General features: G+C 39.0%; 1 protein-coding gene and 1 long non-coding RNA gene across 3 annotated transcripts in view; one reads left to right on the forward strand and one right to left on the reverse strand.

Annotated features, from left to right (window-relative positions):
• Positions 1–2,569, forward strand: part of LOC146371177 (uncharacterized) — a 2,836-nt gene extending 267 nt beyond the window's left edge. The window contains exons 1-3 of one of the 2 annotated variants that reach the window (XM_084908575.1): positions 1–715; positions 1,753–1,908; positions 2,336–2,569. The exon at positions 1–715 is cut by the window's left edge and continues 168 nt beyond it. In XM_084908575.1, coding sequence (XP_084764701.1) covers positions 1,783–1,908; positions 2,336–2,569 — 360 coding nt within the window. In that variant the 5' untranslated portion in view covers positions 1–715; positions 1,753–1,782. The remainder of the gene's footprint in view (positions 716–1,752; positions 1,909–2,335) is intronic. The other variant, XM_084908574.1, reaches the window with a different exon arrangement.
• Positions 1,996–6,051, reverse strand: LOC146371178 (uncharacterized). Its single transcript, XR_014797199.1, has 2 exons — positions 5,977–6,051; positions 1,996–5,465 (listed from the first exon to the last, which is right to left on the reverse strand). It is a non-coding gene; the product is annotated as an uncharacterized LOC146371178 (long non-coding RNA).
• Between the last annotated feature and the right edge of the window lie 12,549 nt (positions 6,052–18,600).

Here is an 18,600-nt window from a genome sequence, read left to right on the forward strand (position 1 = left end):
AAATTAGTAATTAACATATATAATGTGAGTTAATATTGTTTGTATATTCTTTCAGTCTAAATTATCAGACTATTACAAACTTGCATCGGTGTCTGTAGTAAGTGGTGGTACCTGCAGTGTCTTAACCATTAAACAAGCTAATGTAGGGCCGGGATATGACTAGTTTGTTGAAACATGTCTGCTGCCAATGTGACTGCTCACACACGGTAACATTACCAGCACATAGCCACAGCCGCTATAAACATGCTGAAAGGTCAATCTAGCTTCTGTAGTCAGCAGCTGGAAGACTCAACACAGACCCAAGATTCAGTGTAACGGTTATCTAAATGTTGTGTGTCCTGTTTGTAAGCCCAGAAAAAGAAATTAAATAAAATGACGACCTTGAGCTTCAAGCTAATGTAAGCGTAATGCTATAGCATAAAGCGACTAATGCAATGATGAGGTTGTTAAATTAGTAAAAATACAGTAAATATATCCAACATGAATCATTTATATTTTTGGTCTAAACATAATTAAGTCTCACGCCTTTCACTTGTTTTAGAAGGATGTTCAGTCTTTTAAAACCAGTCATATCAAAATAGCAGAAAATAGTTATGTTTTCTGTTGAAACTCCACCCCCCCAGGGTGTGTTCTGCGAGGGAAAATTCACTGTGGCGGTCCGCCATTTTTTGTCTTCGCTTAGTTTACGTTTGGTGCTGAGCTTTACTTTGTCGAGGTAAACTGAAAACTACATGTTTGAGAGGAAACGAAGAGAACATCCATTAGATGGGGAAGTTTTTCTCATGAATTGCTGTTGAGCAACATAATGGAAAAAACAAGTCATTCCTTAAGTTAACTAACGATAATGCTAGCTTAAGCTGCGGGACAATATTATGTGCATTAGCTTTTTTTCAGTGTGTGCCCAGTCACATTCGCTTGTTTTTTCTCAGTGAATACAGACTAACAAACTTGTGTCCATTTAGTTAACTGGTTGTACCTAAAATGTTTTAGTTAAATAAGCTAGTTTGCCATGGGGTGGGCTCTGTGTGTGTGTGTTCGGGGGGTGTCTTCACTAAAGTCGGTTTATTTAGGGCATGACACCTATGTACTCATTAGGAGAGGAAGTGCATGACGTGGGGCTTTATTTCATGTTCTGGGGCAGTGAATGTAATGTACTGATAACATGTTAAAGACACACAAAAACCCAACAAATTATTTTAACTGATTTATAGAGAGACTGAGAGGAGGGCTTAAAGAGATAAAATAATGACGATAGAAATATGTTAAATTTATTTTTTCTGTATCGATATATGGTGCTTATCCCTGCTGAAGGGCAGATTGGTGTTGCTTCAGAACAATTCTCTAGCGCTGTTACGTAGAGGTGTTACAGTTAAGGTTTTAATAACATTATTTTATTTACTAGTGAAGATTTGCATATGTTATCTCACATTCTGTAAGGTAAATTTTCTGGAAAGGTCAAATTAACTAATTTAACTAAGTATTAATGAAAGACCTTGATGTGTATATGACAATAATAGATGTAGTTTCTGGGTCATTTGGCAGAACTGCAAAATGGCCAGAAGGAGGCAACTGCTGTGGTTGCAAACAGGCTTTGGGTGGTATGGAAGTAAGGGCAACTATGGAACTGCTCAGCAACATGGGACCCATAGCTAATAAATAGTAATATGACAAAAAATAACAACTTTGTGTGGATGTAACCTTGTGAGATTTGAGATTTTGACAGCATTTTTATGTGACAACTTCTCTTTTTAGATAAATGCAGAGTTTAAGCGCATTACCACCATGCCACTGCAGTCCAGATTACTCTCGCAGATAGATGTGCTATCTGACAAACTAATAAAGGTCTTCAAAAGGCGAGGAGGACAAATAGGAAGAAGACTTCAGAACATTCTGGAGCCCACGGCCCAGGTAAGAAAAAAATTAATTTGTGTATACACTTTAGGGAAAATAATAATTTTAACAAAATGCTGCTTGTCACTCTATGCCAGGAGTATGTTGAAAATCACCTGGGATTTTCACAATTTACCATGGGTGCGTTTTTTTTTTTTTCTTCTTTTACCTGCATTAGAACTATGTGTGGAGTTCATAGTTGAACACCTCTCTATGCTCTGACAGTATTCTGCTTCTTTGCATGGAGATTTCACTTCAGAAATGCATTACCTTTTTGAGCATTCTGAGGACTCAAATCACATGCTGTAATGAATCCATTTTTGTTCACCTAATGTGTCAATGTTAACATTTTTTGGAATAGTGACACAGATTAAAATAAGATTTGGTATAATGTTCTTTGACCAGTGTTCTGTTTAATTAAATTTTGGAATTCTGCATTTTCTAGGCCACAGATGAAGCCATTATCCAACGATCTAATAAAGAAACAACCATGGGAATTTACATCATAAAGTCAAGAGATGCCAATGGCAGCCCTGAGGACATCGGGATAGTCCTTGAAGGCCAGAGAGTCTGGCAGGATTTGGATAACTATACCCTAGCAGCTGCTATGCTGTTTGGACTAATGTACACTTTGAACCTCACCTACCCACTGGAAAAGTATACCTTCGAGGTATTATAGAAACTGGTTATGGAGCTCAAAAGGAACAGCCTTTCAAAGAAGGCCCAGGTTTTCAGGACCAGACTGTACGATTGAACAGTTTTCCAGTTATGATGTGGGAACAACATGTTTACCTCTTCGAATATGTACCATCCTTTCTTTTAAGCCAGCACTGGTAAAGTTGCAGTACATAGTGAAACTTATTTTTCTGGCACTTTTCAACTTGGGGCCTTTATTACTGCAGTTTTCACTTTTCAAGCCATGGCTCTTTTAAAAAAAATTCAAACTTTGAATGTCCATTTTTCTCAATGGAAATGGTGCCTTGCACCAATTTCACCAGTTTGCAATTTTTTTCCCAAGGTGCACCACTACAAACAGATTGCATCGTCTAGTATTAGTGATTGTGATGTTTAGTGATAGAAGCAAGCCAATACTAATCAGCTTAGGTCTCTTGGTTTTGTGCCTGTGGGTTATAATGTTATTTTAAGTCTCTTCTTTGTGTCATTTTAATAATTACACCCCTGTTGCCATATTACCTTATGGCTCTTACATTTAAAAAATGATTTTTTACATAAGCGCGATGTCATAAGGCCCCACAATGTTGAATTCAGCTTACAGAAGATAACTTTGAGGAATGTTGTGGAATGTTTTTCAAGAGATGCATTGTACAAATATGACTCATGTATATTTTGGAAGCCTGAATTGAAAGTCCATTGTTACAACTGTGTAGTATTTTCAAAAATACAGGTCATTGTTCAAAAATGTTTTGCTTATTTCTTTGATTGAAGAGAAAGTGTACAGTACATACAGTAAGATCAGCCTTAATTTAGTTTTATTTATTGAACACTCAATTATATATTAGATTATATATTATATATTAGAAATTTGTTATAAAATAAAATAAGCTTACCATAAAATAATCTTGTCAATATAACGCATAGTAGTCCAATACAATTAACACAAAAAGTTCATGTCTGATAAACAAGTGGTTTCTATAAATATTTGACCGGAATGAAAAACATAACAACAACATAACAAAGTCATGTTCATGTTACCAGAAAAATGTGTGCAGGTATAACATAAAAAACTAAGGTTAACCAAACATAACTTAATTTCGTGCAACCGATTACAATAATTTTTTTACGTTTATCCCACTGATTATTTTTTTTCAGTGTACTCACCCTGTTAAATTTAGCCTTGATTGAGGCAATCGGTGGCCTTTTTTGTGTTTTTACGTTTTGTGTGACATTTTTTTGAGATTTCAAAGTTGATGCTTGACATTTGTTTAATACAAAAGTGAACAGCAAACACTGATCATTGCTAAACTGAAAAAGTGACTCTGTTATACTCATTCCTGTTATGTTATGTCAACTTATTCCCACAGGATACACAGATTAAAACTTGAAAGTACGGCTTACTACTTGTATTTACGGAATATTTTTTATATAATTTTTAAACATTTTACTTTTATTTTAGTCTAAATGTACATGTCAAATGCAGTCAAAGTATTGGAGTTCTGATAAGCTTCAGCTTTAAGTTCTTCAACTTAAAAACTTAAGACAATCGGTTGCCTTAAATTTTTTGAATTCTGCTATCTTCTTCGGGTTTACAGTGTAGGGTTACAAAATGTAATCAGTTTCAGTGCCTGTATACAGTCAAATAACAGAAAGTACAATCCAAAAAAATTCAACGATGTTTAATATTAATTTTCACACTGACCGGGAAGATATTCTATTAATAAAATGGTCTTATTTCGTTTCAAGTGAAGCAAGATTTGTATAAAAAATGAGCGTTTTGAAATAATAATGACAGGCTTTAGTTTTCTTCTCCTTAACTACATTTCACTTGCAAACCTTTAACCCTGCTTTTCTCTTAGTTTTCCTTCTGCGAGGTTTTTCGTGTCTTCTCCTTGCGGAGGTTTGTTTTCCCCACGCGCTCTGACAAAAATGATATGATTGGCTGAGAAGTATCACGTGGGATAACAATACACGTAATTGGCTTGCTTTTTCTGTGCACGTACATCGACTACCGTAAAGACAAAGGAAAAGGCTGCGCAGGTTAAAATGACCTTACCGTAAATACAGAAAACGTCGCGCACAGTAAAATAGAAACTGTACGCCAAAACCTAGTAATAAATCTGGGTCGGTAAAGAGAAAAAAAGGGTCTAAGCCGGGATCCAGACTGCGGTCCATCGATTGGTGAAAGCCTAGGCCCTACAGTATGGCCAACACCTTATGTCCTAAACCCTTCGGTAATCCCAGAGCTCACCTGACGCATAATCTGTGAGATTCCTAAACAGTCAGTCAGTGACTCAACGAGCCAGAATATAATTTCAAGGCAGTCCCCGCCTTGTCAGGTACACCTCATGTCAGAAGCACACAGTACGAAGAACCTTCGAGCTGTTTTCAGTTCCTTACACTTACACCAGTAATGTAACACTTTAAATATAAACAGAGGAAAAATAATGTCAAAAAGGTTCAAATTGATGTCACCAGATAAGCATATCGAGATATTATCTGCATGAATTCTCTTCTAGGTTTCCAGCTACATATTTTGCCTGTTAAATACAAAAAAAGAACCCACGGTTCACGGTCACGTTTTCGGGAATGAGGAAGTCTTAAATTAGCGTTAATAATAAGAAACAAGATAGGAACGTCTTCTAAGAATCAAGTGAGTGTCGCTTTCTCTGTTCAGGATATTAGCTGCAGGACACGAAAGAAACATGCGGTTTGTATAAGCTGCTGCTTCACTGATTGTGTCGGTAGGTTTGTAGTGAAAAGGAGACGGAGGGATGAAGCAGTTGGATTATCGAGGCAGCAACATGTGACAGCTTGCTCTGCTGTCCTGGCGGCTGGTCAGATGGCCTGCAGTCAGTCTCCATTCTCAGTGGTACAGTATCCCTTCTTTGTCCCGTGTGCTGCTCTCAGTGACACACAACACAGGCAGGGGACAGACAGAGAGAATAAACACTTGAGCAAACGTGACAGGAGACAGTGGCAGCTTTATTAACGCATATAGGGTGATTTTATATAAGATCACAACTCTAATTCACCGAAGATTGAAAGCGGAATGAGCTTAATGAAAGATCTCATTTTACGGAAGACATAGGAAGAAAGAGATCTAAAACAGGTTGTGATTGCTGTGAATGAATTTATGTGCTGTTCCTGTTGACTGGTAACCTTTGCAGGGCCTATCTTGCCTCATGAACGTTGGGATAACGGATCCAAAATAGCACTGAAGGAATTGTAAATGTAGTAGAAGAAAGAGAGTTCGGTATCACGATGTCCTCAAAGTAACGAGTCATCTGTCCTAATCTACCATTTTTATTCTGATGTAAACTGAGTCTAATCGACACAGTGTGTTCCCGTGTTTAGCACAGCTGTCAGACCACGTCCAGTTCATGCAAGCCTTGTATAACTGGAACTTACCTCTTCCTGTCGTCCCTGCCAAGTGCACCGAGTTCGTCATCACCGGCACGTGGCCCCGATACTATTCAGACCCCCCCCCCCCCCACACACACACACACACACACACGCGCGCGCGCTCGGCTACTGACTGCCTGGAACCCACACGCACTCACAGCACCACCTGTCTTCCTGCTCCGGTGTGCTACAGTTTATGTGTGGAGTCAGTAGGGGTGAGCTATGAGAGCGGTGAGCGGCAACACGTGAGGTTCCTCCCGCTGGCCTTCACACATGCAGCAGGCTGTGTGTATGTGTGTGTTTGTGTTATTGGATGGCTTAACCACTTTTAGCCCAACTCCAATTCAATAACTGGGGTTCAACAATGAATAGTTATTCACGTTATTATTTTTATAGAAGTATTGTGAGCCCCACCACACCACCACAGAGACACGCGTATTTACGCATACGTGCCTTCCACAAAAGGCGAGGACAAGGAAGAAAAAGGACATTTCCTCATTCAGTTTTCGGCTGAACAACACCCTTGAATGATTTGTACAGCGACACAGAAATGGGAAGTCTGCACTAATGATGTTTTCATTTCCGTCTGTTTAGATGGAAAGGTGATTACAGGCACTGTAACAGCAACACTGTAGTTTCTGGCTTCAGTCTAGCAGACCGCACCTTACTCTGGCAGTAACTATGCGGCGTTTTGTTGGTCCTTGAAATGAGCAGGGAAATACAGTACTATAAAAAGCAATACATATCAAACTCAGGGTTTTTTTTCTGAGTTATTGATATGATGAACAGTTCAGTAACAAAAACACTGTGATAGTTAGTGTCATGGGACCTTACGTTTCACCGCATGACACTGTATAAACTCTACTAGTTTCCAGATTTGCTTTGCCTTGCACGCCTTTCATCACCTTGTTAACATAAATGAATTTAATATGTAATGTAAAGATAGTAAAAACTTCTGTACAAATAAGTATTTACAGTATAATACATTAGTTTTTAATTCAAATACGTTTTATATTTGACATTATAATAAATTTAAAAGAAATATACTGTATAGAACATGAACTACCAGTAACTGATATGAATGCATTTCCTGATGAGTGCACTTAAGGAGGGCATTACGTTGCACATGCAGATTTAGATGGATTTCTTTTCCTGTAAAGGGATTCAATTATGCTCTCTGAATGCAGCAAATTAGAGTTATTACAACATTAGATCATATATTTGGATTGGAAAAACTCATCTTAAAACCCTGCAAACAGGATAATACTCACCCATTAAAATATTTAAATCACACTTTACCTGAACACACAGAAACAGCACAAGGTATTCAAATGACTGACACCATTTAGAAAGATGAAGAAAAATGGAATAAATTAGAAACAATTCAAATGTAAATCACTTTTGTGTGTTAACTGGGTATTTATACATAATTACTGTCAGGTTTGAATACAAACACAAGACTCAAAGCTGGCTGAAATAACCCAAACAAATCTTTATTAAGGCTTAATAATGCAGACAGAGAAACAAAGTCCAACATGCAATAGACAATAGAGAACTGGAAAAACATTGCCTGGTTTGATGAGTCTCGATTTCTATTACAGTATTTGGATGGTAGGGTAGAAATCGGCTAATAGCGTGGGGGATGTTTCCTTTGCATACTTCACCCTCCTTGGTACAAACTGAGCATTGTTTAAATATCACAGCCCACATGAGTATTGTTGCTGACCATGTCCATCTATCTGTGACCACACTGTTCTCATCTCCTGATGACTGCTTCCAGCAGGATAACACACCAGCTCACAAAAAGTAAATCATCTCAAACTGGTTTCTTGATCATGACAGCGAGTTCACTGTCCTCAAATAGCCTCCACAGTCACCAGCTCGAATCCCCATCATGGGAAAATCACATCATGAATGTGCAGCTGACAAATATCCAGCAACTGTGTGACAGCATCATGTCAATATGGACCAAAATCTCTGAGGAATGTTTCCAGCACCAAGTATTGCTGGGTGGGTAATGAGTGTATGTACAGGCACCGAGGCTAGTTGGAAACTGGGAATAGGAAGAAAATGAGACGTGGCTGAAAGTCATCAAGACAGTAACAGGGAAGGAAGCAGAACTTAAAGCAGCTTACAAAAGACAACTAACTGTCAAAGTAAAACAGGAAAAGTGAACCGACTAAATACAGACACGTACGCTGGGGAAGCAGGAATAAACCAAAAACCAAACCATAATAATTATAATAAAACTTGCAAAAAGCCCCAATATAAAAACATTATAAGATCAATGAAACATAGACAAGACCCAAAATAAATCCATCCCTTAAAAAATAAGACTCAAACCTAAACAGAGCTCCAGATTTAGATGTATTAACTAAGGTTACAAACTCAAAAACACAGCTCATCCCAGGGATCATGACAACCACACTGTTGCCTGTAACGATGGCATACAACCAGAAGCTGTCTGTGTACATGTGTCTTTGAGTATAAGCAGTGGAGCATAGTTTACCACAAGATGGCAGTCTGACCTCTGAGGACGCCAGCTGATTCAGACAAAGGCAAAGTTTAGTCTTGTGCATGTTTGGCTGTTCTGATATTGTACATGTTTACAGAGAATCATAATGACTTATTATTCCAATTGAAAGGTGATCAATAAGTAAATCTATTACCAAATAAAATATTGCAGGCTTTATCAATAACATCATTTGATCAGACTTGAAGTTTCCTACATTCAAAGAAGTCTAGGGTTTCCCCTTATATTTTCTCAGACAGATGTATAGAAAGAACATTTTTTAAATATATATATTATCTCACTAATCAAAATTGTCTGAAACACAGTTTACTTACATTCATCAGTTTCCCTATTTTTATTTTTTCCCCACTTTTGTCACGAGTTATGGACATTTTAGCCCTTTTTCTTTGATTCCTGCATCATCCTACCACACCTTCTTTAAATATGATAGCTCTATGAGACCTCTGATCTTGAATGTTACTGTAAAAAACAAAATTAATTGTTATTATTCTGAGGAAGAGACACATTCATGCACATCAGACAAATTGAGGGCCATTGTCCTTGTTATATATTATTCATGTTTCAACGTCTAGAAAGTATTTCCATTGAGCTTTCACGAACATGTTACTATTTCCATAAATGCATCTTGAGCATAAAAAAATCCCTCCAAAAATATTTTGTTGAAAGAAAGCCAGAGCCCCTGGAAATAGCAAACCCTGAAAGGAAATGAATACATTATGAAATTATTTCATTTTCTTTTGCAATTATAACATATTTATAATAAAAACACGTTCACAAATAGCACAAGTTTTCTGTAATGCTAACTTTGACTCTGCTCATACAACAAAAAGAAAAAACTACTACTACTTATGTAATGAGTGTTTTTCTATGTTCCTACGATGAACTGTAATAGTGAGTAGTGGATAGAGTCATTGAGTTGCCAATAAGATCTCGCACCAATAAAAATACTCAAACTTTTATTGTGCCGTCTGTTATTGATCGACAGAAATTGCTCACAGTCGATTCTTACCAGACAACACGACTAATTCTGGGAAAGTGCTGTTCCTGATGAGGATGCTGTGAGTCACTGTGCTGTGACTGCGTGTACCAGCAGAACTCCGTCAGTAATGTAATGTCTGAAGCTCTCGGCTGTAACTGTCCTGGTTAAAAACAGCTAATACTTCACCGGATGATTGGGCATGATTAAAGAGAGATGCCTTTGAGGAGGTGACTTTGGCTTTCACATTAGTGAGAGCGGGATCTTGTTACTTCAGTGTTAGCAGCCTTGCACTGGCTCCCTGTGCATTACAGAATCCAATACAAAGAGGGACTGTTAGTATTTAAATCCTTAAATGGTCTTCCACCTTCATATGTGGTAGATAAGCTGTGTCCATGTACTCCTTTAAGACTGCTTGACTGCACAGTGTCATGTTTAAGCTTTAATGGATGAGATTTTTGGGCTTGTTTTTCTAGGATTTGTCCAGGGTCCACAGTTCCATGCTTACAACTTTATGGGAACATTTTGAGGAAGGCCTTTTTTGCTCCGGCATGACTGTGCTCCAACACACTCCAAAATCTCGTAGAAAAACTGCCCAGAAGAGTGGAAGCTGTTATAGCTGCAATGGATTTAAATAACCCATTGCATCTATAATTGGGTTTAAATTATTGGGTTTAAAAAGATAGGCTTGACCTGGGTTAAAGAGAGAGTGTATCAATTATTAATCCAAAGCACACTACATCACATGGAAACTCAGTACACACAAAACAACAGACACCAAAAATGTGGAAATGAATCATAAAGCAATTATCTCCTATGTGCTTAGCTTTCCCCAAAATGTCCCTGCAGTCAGATTTTTAAGAGAAATTTTAATAAACCAGCCTTTTACAGTTCAGATAAGGCCTTAGTTTTTTTCAGGGAAGAGTGAGCCGCTAGTAGAGATTTGTCATCTTTGTTGGTGCATTGAACAGTTAGTAAGATTCAGCCTAGAGCCAGTCAAGAACTATTGTGTGAAAGGACCGTAGAGTTTTGAATCATGACAGTACAGGCTGGTGACACATCACAGCTAATGCCACTGCACTGTAGCCAATCAACTCTTCCTTTCTGAGCTCCCACTCTCCTTTCATTAAATGTTTAAAAAATTCTGCCAGAATGGTAACACGTCTGACTGTCATCAAACTGAGTTTAACAGGCTAGATGTGGCACCTGGGCCACAGGATCTGGAAAAATCTGGAAAAGAAAGAAATGCATGCTGAAGACGTGTTCACGATGCACTGAAACTGGAATGCTTTAGGATTCTGAAAAAACAAAAACAATAAGAAAATTGAGCATATCACGATGCATGCTCAGGTAAGGAAATCCCAAAAAGTTGATTCTGTTCATCTGGATGTAGAGTTTGTCACTCATCCAGGTGACTTCTTCGGTTTCAGCTGACTGCAGGTTTCCCCAACCTTATAAACAGTACATTTGCACAATGACTGAAACCAGCCCACTGATGAAGAATCGGCTGTCAGGTCAGTTTCATTACAATTAATATGTACATTGATCAAAGAGCAGCTGATCAGTTATCATTGATAAATAGTCTTTGATCACATTATTACACAATTTCATGTACAGTATCCTTCTATTTCTATCAAACAGATGAGGATCAGTGTCACACAGAGTGAGGGAGCTTCCATTATCTTTTGAATTGTCCTCCAGAGTATGTTTCAGCTTCTATAACAAAAGTGCTTTTTATTGAAGCTGTAAGCAAAGTGGTTCATCAGCTGGGCCAATATAGTGTTTATGTGCTAAACAAAGATTTGCTTATTGAAAGTACAAATCACACAGCAGGTTGAAGATTTGTGTGATCGCTAAGTCTGTCAAACTGAACTTCAGCCCCTAACCCCAAAATGGTTGCTGGGATATTACCCAAGCAGAATCAAGATGATCACACACTTCTTCAATACAATCATCTGCAGAAGCTAGTCCATCACTGGTAGTGTGTTTTTCTATCCAGGTGTTCTTTTACTGTACTGGCAGTGTGTTTGGGATCATTCCATACATCCGTCCTATTCTGCTTATCCAATTCAGGATTGTGGGGGTGAGCTGGAGCCTGCCCCAGATACCACAGGGTAAGAGGCGGGGTGCACCCTGGACCGGTTGCCAGCCTGTCACAGGGCCAGCACACAGAGACACATAAGCATTCAAACTAAATGGAAGATTGGTGGTTCAATCCCTGACTGCTCCAGCCTCCATGCCAAATATCCCTGGGCGAGATACTAACCCCCAGCTGCTCTTCGTTGCATCCATCTGAGTGTGAATGTGTGTGAATGTTAGATAGAAAGCACTTGAGCATAGAAAAAAGTGCTTGTATGAATGGGTGAACGAGGCATGTTGCACTTATGCACTATGAGTGCTCAGGTAGAGCAGAAAAGTGCTTTATAAGAAGCAGTCCATTCAGACCAATGGACAATTTTGAATCGCCAAGTAACCTAACCCCACTAACAGCATGCCTTTGGACTGTGGGACGAAGCCAATCAGATGCTTTCAGCCCCCTACCCAAATGATTGCTGGATGTTACATGGTGGTGTTGCATGGTGAATTATTTCCATCAATACCACTGACTGAAATGTAGCCTCAAACCATAACACAGCCTCCAACAATGACAATCTGAACAACATCATGATATATAGGGCACCAAACTTGGATTATAAACAAACATGAGGGTGAAATTGTTCCACTTATTCTCACCTGCTGATGTCAAACTCAGCAGGTGAGAATATGTAGAGAAATATGGAGCGTGTTTAGGTGAAATATTCTTTTGTAGTTTATATGTGGGGTGCTAACCACTTGTTAAAAGTAAAATAAATAGTAAACATTACATAGCTGTGTAATATTTGTCATAATTTTTTTCATTTATCATCTGTTTTTGTTCTAGAGTTTGGTAGCCTGTTCACATATGTAGCGGCACTGTATGAACACACACACAGAAAGTCTCAGTTTTTTGTTTAGTTTTTTCATCCAGCTGCTGCTGGTATGTGAGGTAGGGCTGCATCTTCTTCCACATGTGCCTCTGTCTCACCAGTGGAGGGTGTCCTGTGACTCATGCTGACTAAGTTGCATTGGTCACTGTGTATTAAATGATGGCATCTGTCAGAGGTGCTGCTCGGCTATTAGAGTGATTTACCAGTGTCTTTAATGCACCGTGAGCAATGTTCCCTCTAAACTGTGCGCGTGCGCAATTGCACACTGCTGGCACGGTCTGTGCGCACAGAAAATCTGTGTTGCGCAAAAAAAAAAAAAAAAAAATCTAACCTGAATTGAAATTAAAATTAAAACTTTAACAATTCTGTTTTGCAGTGTTAGTCAGTAAGTGGCTGGCTGCTCCTTTATGGGATTAGAACGATGCCACCTTATCCCATAGTCCAGCCAATAAATATGCAGCTAATCAACGTCGTTGACGTCCTTATATGCCGACACCGGTGTTTTAGCTAGCAAAGCGGCGTGGCTGATGTGGAGTGAAGCCACGTTAATGACAACTAGTGATGGGCTCTTTTTAGAGAACCAGCTCTTTCGGCTCGGATCTCTAAAAAGAGCCGGCTCTTTTGGCTCCCAACCAGCTCTTCAGGTTGTTTTGTTGCTCTAATTAATTTATTATTAACAACAATATAAAATTATGCACAAAAGGAATTTGTTTTATTTATATATGTTTATATATAAATACATATGGTGTCCCCTAGAGACAAAGCACGTACAAACTCCAAAACACATTTCTAGCATTAACTGAACTTCCAAAACAGAGCTACCTAGATCACTTAAATTACTCAATTGAAAGCATGTTGTTTGTGTATTTACAAACAATGCTTGTGTATTTATACACAAGCACTCATTTATTCAAATAATAATAAAAAAAAAGTTAATTTACCTGCTGTTGGTACTTCCTGGCTTGTGTAGCCACTAGGTAACAAAAGCTCAACACTGCGCCTAGCATCCTGGAGCACTTCTGTTGTGTTTTGTACGTGTTTTGGAGTTTGTACGTGCTTTGTCTCTAGGGGCCACCGTAAATATACTTTTATTTATTCACTCCACATAAAATGTAATAAATAAATCATATAATACAAAAACCAACTATTTACATTTTAAACTTTTAACTATTTAAATTTTCAGCTTTTTCCTTTTAAACAAATTTAAAGTGAAACAACACAAAACACTGCAAATCACAACACAATCAAATATAAATTAAAATATGAAAACAAAAAGAAGATGCATATTCTCTGTCATAGAGGCCTGCATGAATAAACTTTCTGAATCCTTTATCATCCGCAAATGAAAATAGCTGTGGATGATTACTATACCTTTCTAATGTGACGTTGTTGTTCCTGGCTCTCTTTCTCTCTCTTTCCCTCCTGCTCTGTTCCTGTGCTACTGCAAGTGTAACTACGCCCCCCCCCCAGGGCAAAGCACAAGGCTCACATGCGGAGTGAAGTGGAAAAAAGTGTGAGAGAGAAAATAAAACACCAACGGCTCGCGTCGTTCACTTCAAAGAGTCGGCTCTAAGAGCCGTTTCGTTCGCGACCGACACATCACTAATTACAAGGTGTACAACCATTGGAGATGTGAGCAGGACAGACGGAACAATTGACGGAAAAAGTGTGGACTTTATACCAGTTTTTAAATTGTGTTGATAGGCCACGTAAAACCAGAGTTATGATAAAAATATCTGCAATGTTTGGTTTTCTTCCCGAATACTATCGTTGTTTATATTTACTGCGGGAAGAAACGGTAGAAACGGCGTTTTATAAGGAAAGTGCTCAAAGCACTCTCCGCCTGTGAGCAAAAACAAAACCAAAAAAGACCACCCTAGAAAGATGTACCATGTCGAGCAATCAAAAAATGATATGGTAACATGGCATTTAGTTCTTTAGGAAGGGGGGAAATCTTGTGTAGTTAGTGTATAGTGTAGTTTTGTTGTGTGTGTCAGAACAATGAGGCGACTGCTGAATGTTACAGGTGTTACAGGAGTGATACATCTCCTGTTGTCAGGCCTGCAGGTATCAGGCTGTTGTTCTCCTTTATCTCATAATCGACAGAAATAATTTTTTGGAGTGGCACAAATAATTTGTGTGGCATCAGATTTGATGCAGAACAGCTGATTGTTCTGTAAATAGTTTGAAATATTTATTTAAAAAACCGCGTTGGCTTCATTTTTAGGTAAACAGCTGCAAAAAACTTTGTTGTTTGCATAACTCAGTTACTTTTTTGAAGAAGTAACTATATAATTAATTGCCCAACATTGGTTATTATATACTGTATTTTGCAGAGAGAGAGTTACAGGACTCTCTCCCAGACCTCAGACTCATTCTCATAATACAAGTCAGAGCTTTATAAACAAAAAAACAAAAAAAAGAAAAAAAGAAAGAAAGTTGTGTTTTCAAAATTTGGAGTTCAAGTTATTTTTTACTTCCAATACTTCCACACGCAGAAGATTTTGTTCAGTGATGAGGCAAACTTTTATGTGAATGGTGAAGCTAACAAACAAAACCACCGCTATTGGTCTGACACTAACCCACATTGGATGGATCCCTCCAAGACTGTTGGAACAACAAAAGTGATGGTTTGGTGTGGTATATGGGGTACAACGATAGTGGGTCCATTCTTCATCAATGGAAACCTCAAGGCCACTGGATATTTGAAATTGCTACATGAAGATGTGTTTCCCTCTTTATGCACTGAAGCTGGCACGTTCCCTGAGTTTTTCCAGCAAGATGGTGCACCAACACATTATGGGTGCCAGGTCCGAGCATTCCTAGATGAACAGTTTCCTGGAAAGTGGATTGGTCATCGTGGGCCAGTTGAATGGCCCCCAAGGTCTCCCGATCTGACCCCCTTAGACTTTTATCTTTGGGGTCATCTGAAGGCAATTGTCTATGGTGTGAAGATACGAGATGTGCAGCACCTGAAACTACGGATACTGGATGCTTGTGCTGGCATTTCTCCTGCGGTGTTGCTATCAGTGTGTGAAGAGTGGGAGAAGAGGGTTGCATTGACAATCCAACACAATGGGCAGCACATTGAACACATTTTATAAGTGGTCAGAAACTTGTAAATAACTCATGACAGAATAAAGTTACGTTGAAACCAAGCACACCATTGTTTTTCTTGTGACATTACCATTAAGTTTGATGTGTCACATGGCCCTCTTCCTATTGAAAAAACAAAAGTTGTATCCAAGATGGCCGACTTCTAAATGGCCACCATGGTCACCACCCATCTTGAGGAGTTTGCCCCCTCACATATACTAATGTGCCACAAACAGGACTTTAATATCACCAACCATTCCCATGTTATTACGGTGTATCCATATAAATGGCCCACCCTGTACTTGGGGTTCAGTAGCAGAATCTCATTCTGGATACCACGCCGGTCAGCTGAGGCTAAAGTTAGCAAAAGGTCATTAAAACTGTGCAAAAGAGGGATGGAGGGGTGTAAAACCATTCTTCCAAAATATTAATTAATTTATTTTATTTATTAGTTTGATGATTGGGACTGAGAGTAACATGTCAGTCTCAAGTCTCCCTTACACATGCAGCTGGGTTGAGAACTGCAGACTGTGCATACGATTCGCATCATTTTCATTCTCTTCAAACTCTTTAGCCAGCCTTCAGCCGCACCCTATGGATGGGGCTGTGTCGCTAGAAGAGACCACTACGGACATGATGAAAATGTTTCATCACAGGATAAACGCAATTACCCTCCTTTTAAGGGGACAAGTAGAGCCAAACCATGTGAGCATAACAGAGGACCAGACCCATGGTAGAGGTTACGGTTTATTAAATTCCTTTTTTCTTGTTTTCTGTATTCAACCACAGAGTTTACAAACTAAAACCAATTGCTTATATTTCATTGTTAGATTCTGATGACAGCTCCATTTAACAGTGACAACTAGGTCAAAGTTAACACTGTGAGTCCCAGTTTATGCTGCTAGCCAAAGAAAAAAAAATATTTTCAGTATTTTGGATTTTATAACTTTTAGAAAATTACTGTAGCTCTGCCATGTCCCTTGAGGTGTCATCAAACATTTCCAGCTCCATGATGTTTTTACCTCTTGTGATAAGAAGTCTCTTAAAATCAAAAGAATAATAGAAATAATAGCAACTTTTGTCTCCTTTCTAAAGCATCAAATCATGTTACTGTGCACATCCTCGAGCAAAATATATATATATGTATAATTTGATCACAGGTCACGAAAAAGAGCTGAGCAATGCCCTTTAAAGTGTATGTGTTTTCAGGTTCCCCGAGGAGCACTTGTGCTGCATCGACCATGTGAGATACGACACTGTGGGTCATTTTAAAGTTAATGCCTGCTGGCGGAGCAAGCTGAGTTATGGGGTTAATAAGGAGAAGAGCATTGATGGGCCTTAACAACAGTGTGATGTGGACTCACTCGTTAATGCCAGTGTGTGGTAAACACCCCAACAAAAAACAATGGAATATCAAGAATCTTTTTTTCTGTTAAACGCTGACTCTGGAGAGGAGCTTCCTGTTGTTCTGGTTGGTTTGAAAGGCAGACAAACAATTTAAAAGATCTTTGGAGCCTCTTAGGCCTACATCTTTATTTCTTTGCAATTACACTTCATCGATAACTAAAAGCAGAAGGGAAGCTCAACAACGGTTGGCAAATTCAGACTCAATTTGGCAACCATTCTGTTTCACTTTTGTGACCAGCTGATCACACGCAACTAATCCAATCCATTTAGGCATCCAGACATGGTGAAAAGACGGCCTGCTGACGTTTAAAATGAGGATCTTCATGAGGGAAAAAGAGTGATGTAAGTGACACTGAACAAGGTTGGTGCCAGATGAGCTGGTCCGTGTATTTCAGAAAATGCTGCTATGCTGGGATCTTATATATATTGTATAACCATTTTTAAGTTGGCCCGAAGGAGAGAAAATATCCATAAGCTGCTGGAAAGGTAACTGAAACTCAGGATATGCTCTTCTGTATTCTGTTGTTACAAATATGGTATGCAGAAGAGCAGCTCTGAATGAACAGGAACGGAACACGTTGAACCTTTAAGCAGAATATTTATGTTTATTAACATATGTTACTTGTATGTTTGAAATAAAGATTTGGTTTTTATCCAGATTCAGATGCATATGGGCTACAGCAGCAGAAGACTGGATGCCACTCACATCATCAGGAACCCGATGAACTTCATATGGGTTCACAAAATTGGACAGTAGATGATTGGATAAGATTGTTCTGATAGATTTCTGCTGTGACATTCTGGTGGTAGGGTCGGATTTTGACATAAACAACATGAACACATGGATCCGTCCTATCTTGAATGGTGAAACATACACAGCACGACCCTTAGATATGGCCCAACTGTGTGATGCTATCATGCCAATAAAGACCAAAATCTCCGTCGAATGTTTCCAGCAACTTATTGAATCTGTATCACAAAGAATTTTGGTAGTTCTGAAGGCCAAAGGAGGTCAAACCTGGCAGTAGCAAAGTGTAACTAACAAAGTAGCCAGTGGGTGTAAACAGAGCACACTGTGAAACTGGCGCAGAAGTCAGTGGACATCTGGTGGGTGGATGAGGTTCAAGCTTTGCTCTCCATTCTGCTTTGTTCTTTCTAGTCTCCAAGTGATACAACGCAACAAGGGTGCTCTGTCTTTGTGCAGTCATACGCAATCAAGCACCCATAACCTTTAGGAGGTTGTAGCGATGTAGCAGCAAATCAAACACATAGCCACACGCGCACACACACACAAACAGAGGCAGCAAGCTTGGGTTATCCAATATAAAAGCGTCTCAAGAGATTCATAGTAGTGAAGCAGCTGTTGCAACAAACCAATCAGCCTAAATGCTATACTGGGAACCTCGAGACTGCAGGACACTTCTTCATTGGATCACACCGCCGTGTGCACCCATAGGCAGCAGCTGTACCGTCATGGCACAAACGTCAACCTACAACCACGGGGAGTTACATCACTAGTGTTTGGGATGCTAATGGGCAATTTTTGTTCAGGGAAGCATCATGCGCCATACTGCCATGAGAGTGTGACACAAATATTTCTGTCATGTATGTGACAGGTAGTGTTCAGAAATCTTCGTGTTAGTTCTGAAAAT

Source organism: Perissodus microlepis, chromosome 16 (genome assembly GCF_051167445.1).
Source record: "Perissodus microlepis isolate ML-2025 ecotype Zambia chromosome 16, ASM5116744v1, whole genome shotgun sequence".
NCBI classification, from domain to species: domain Eukaryota; kingdom Metazoa; phylum Chordata; class Actinopteri; order Cichliformes; family Cichlidae; genus Perissodus; species Perissodus microlepis.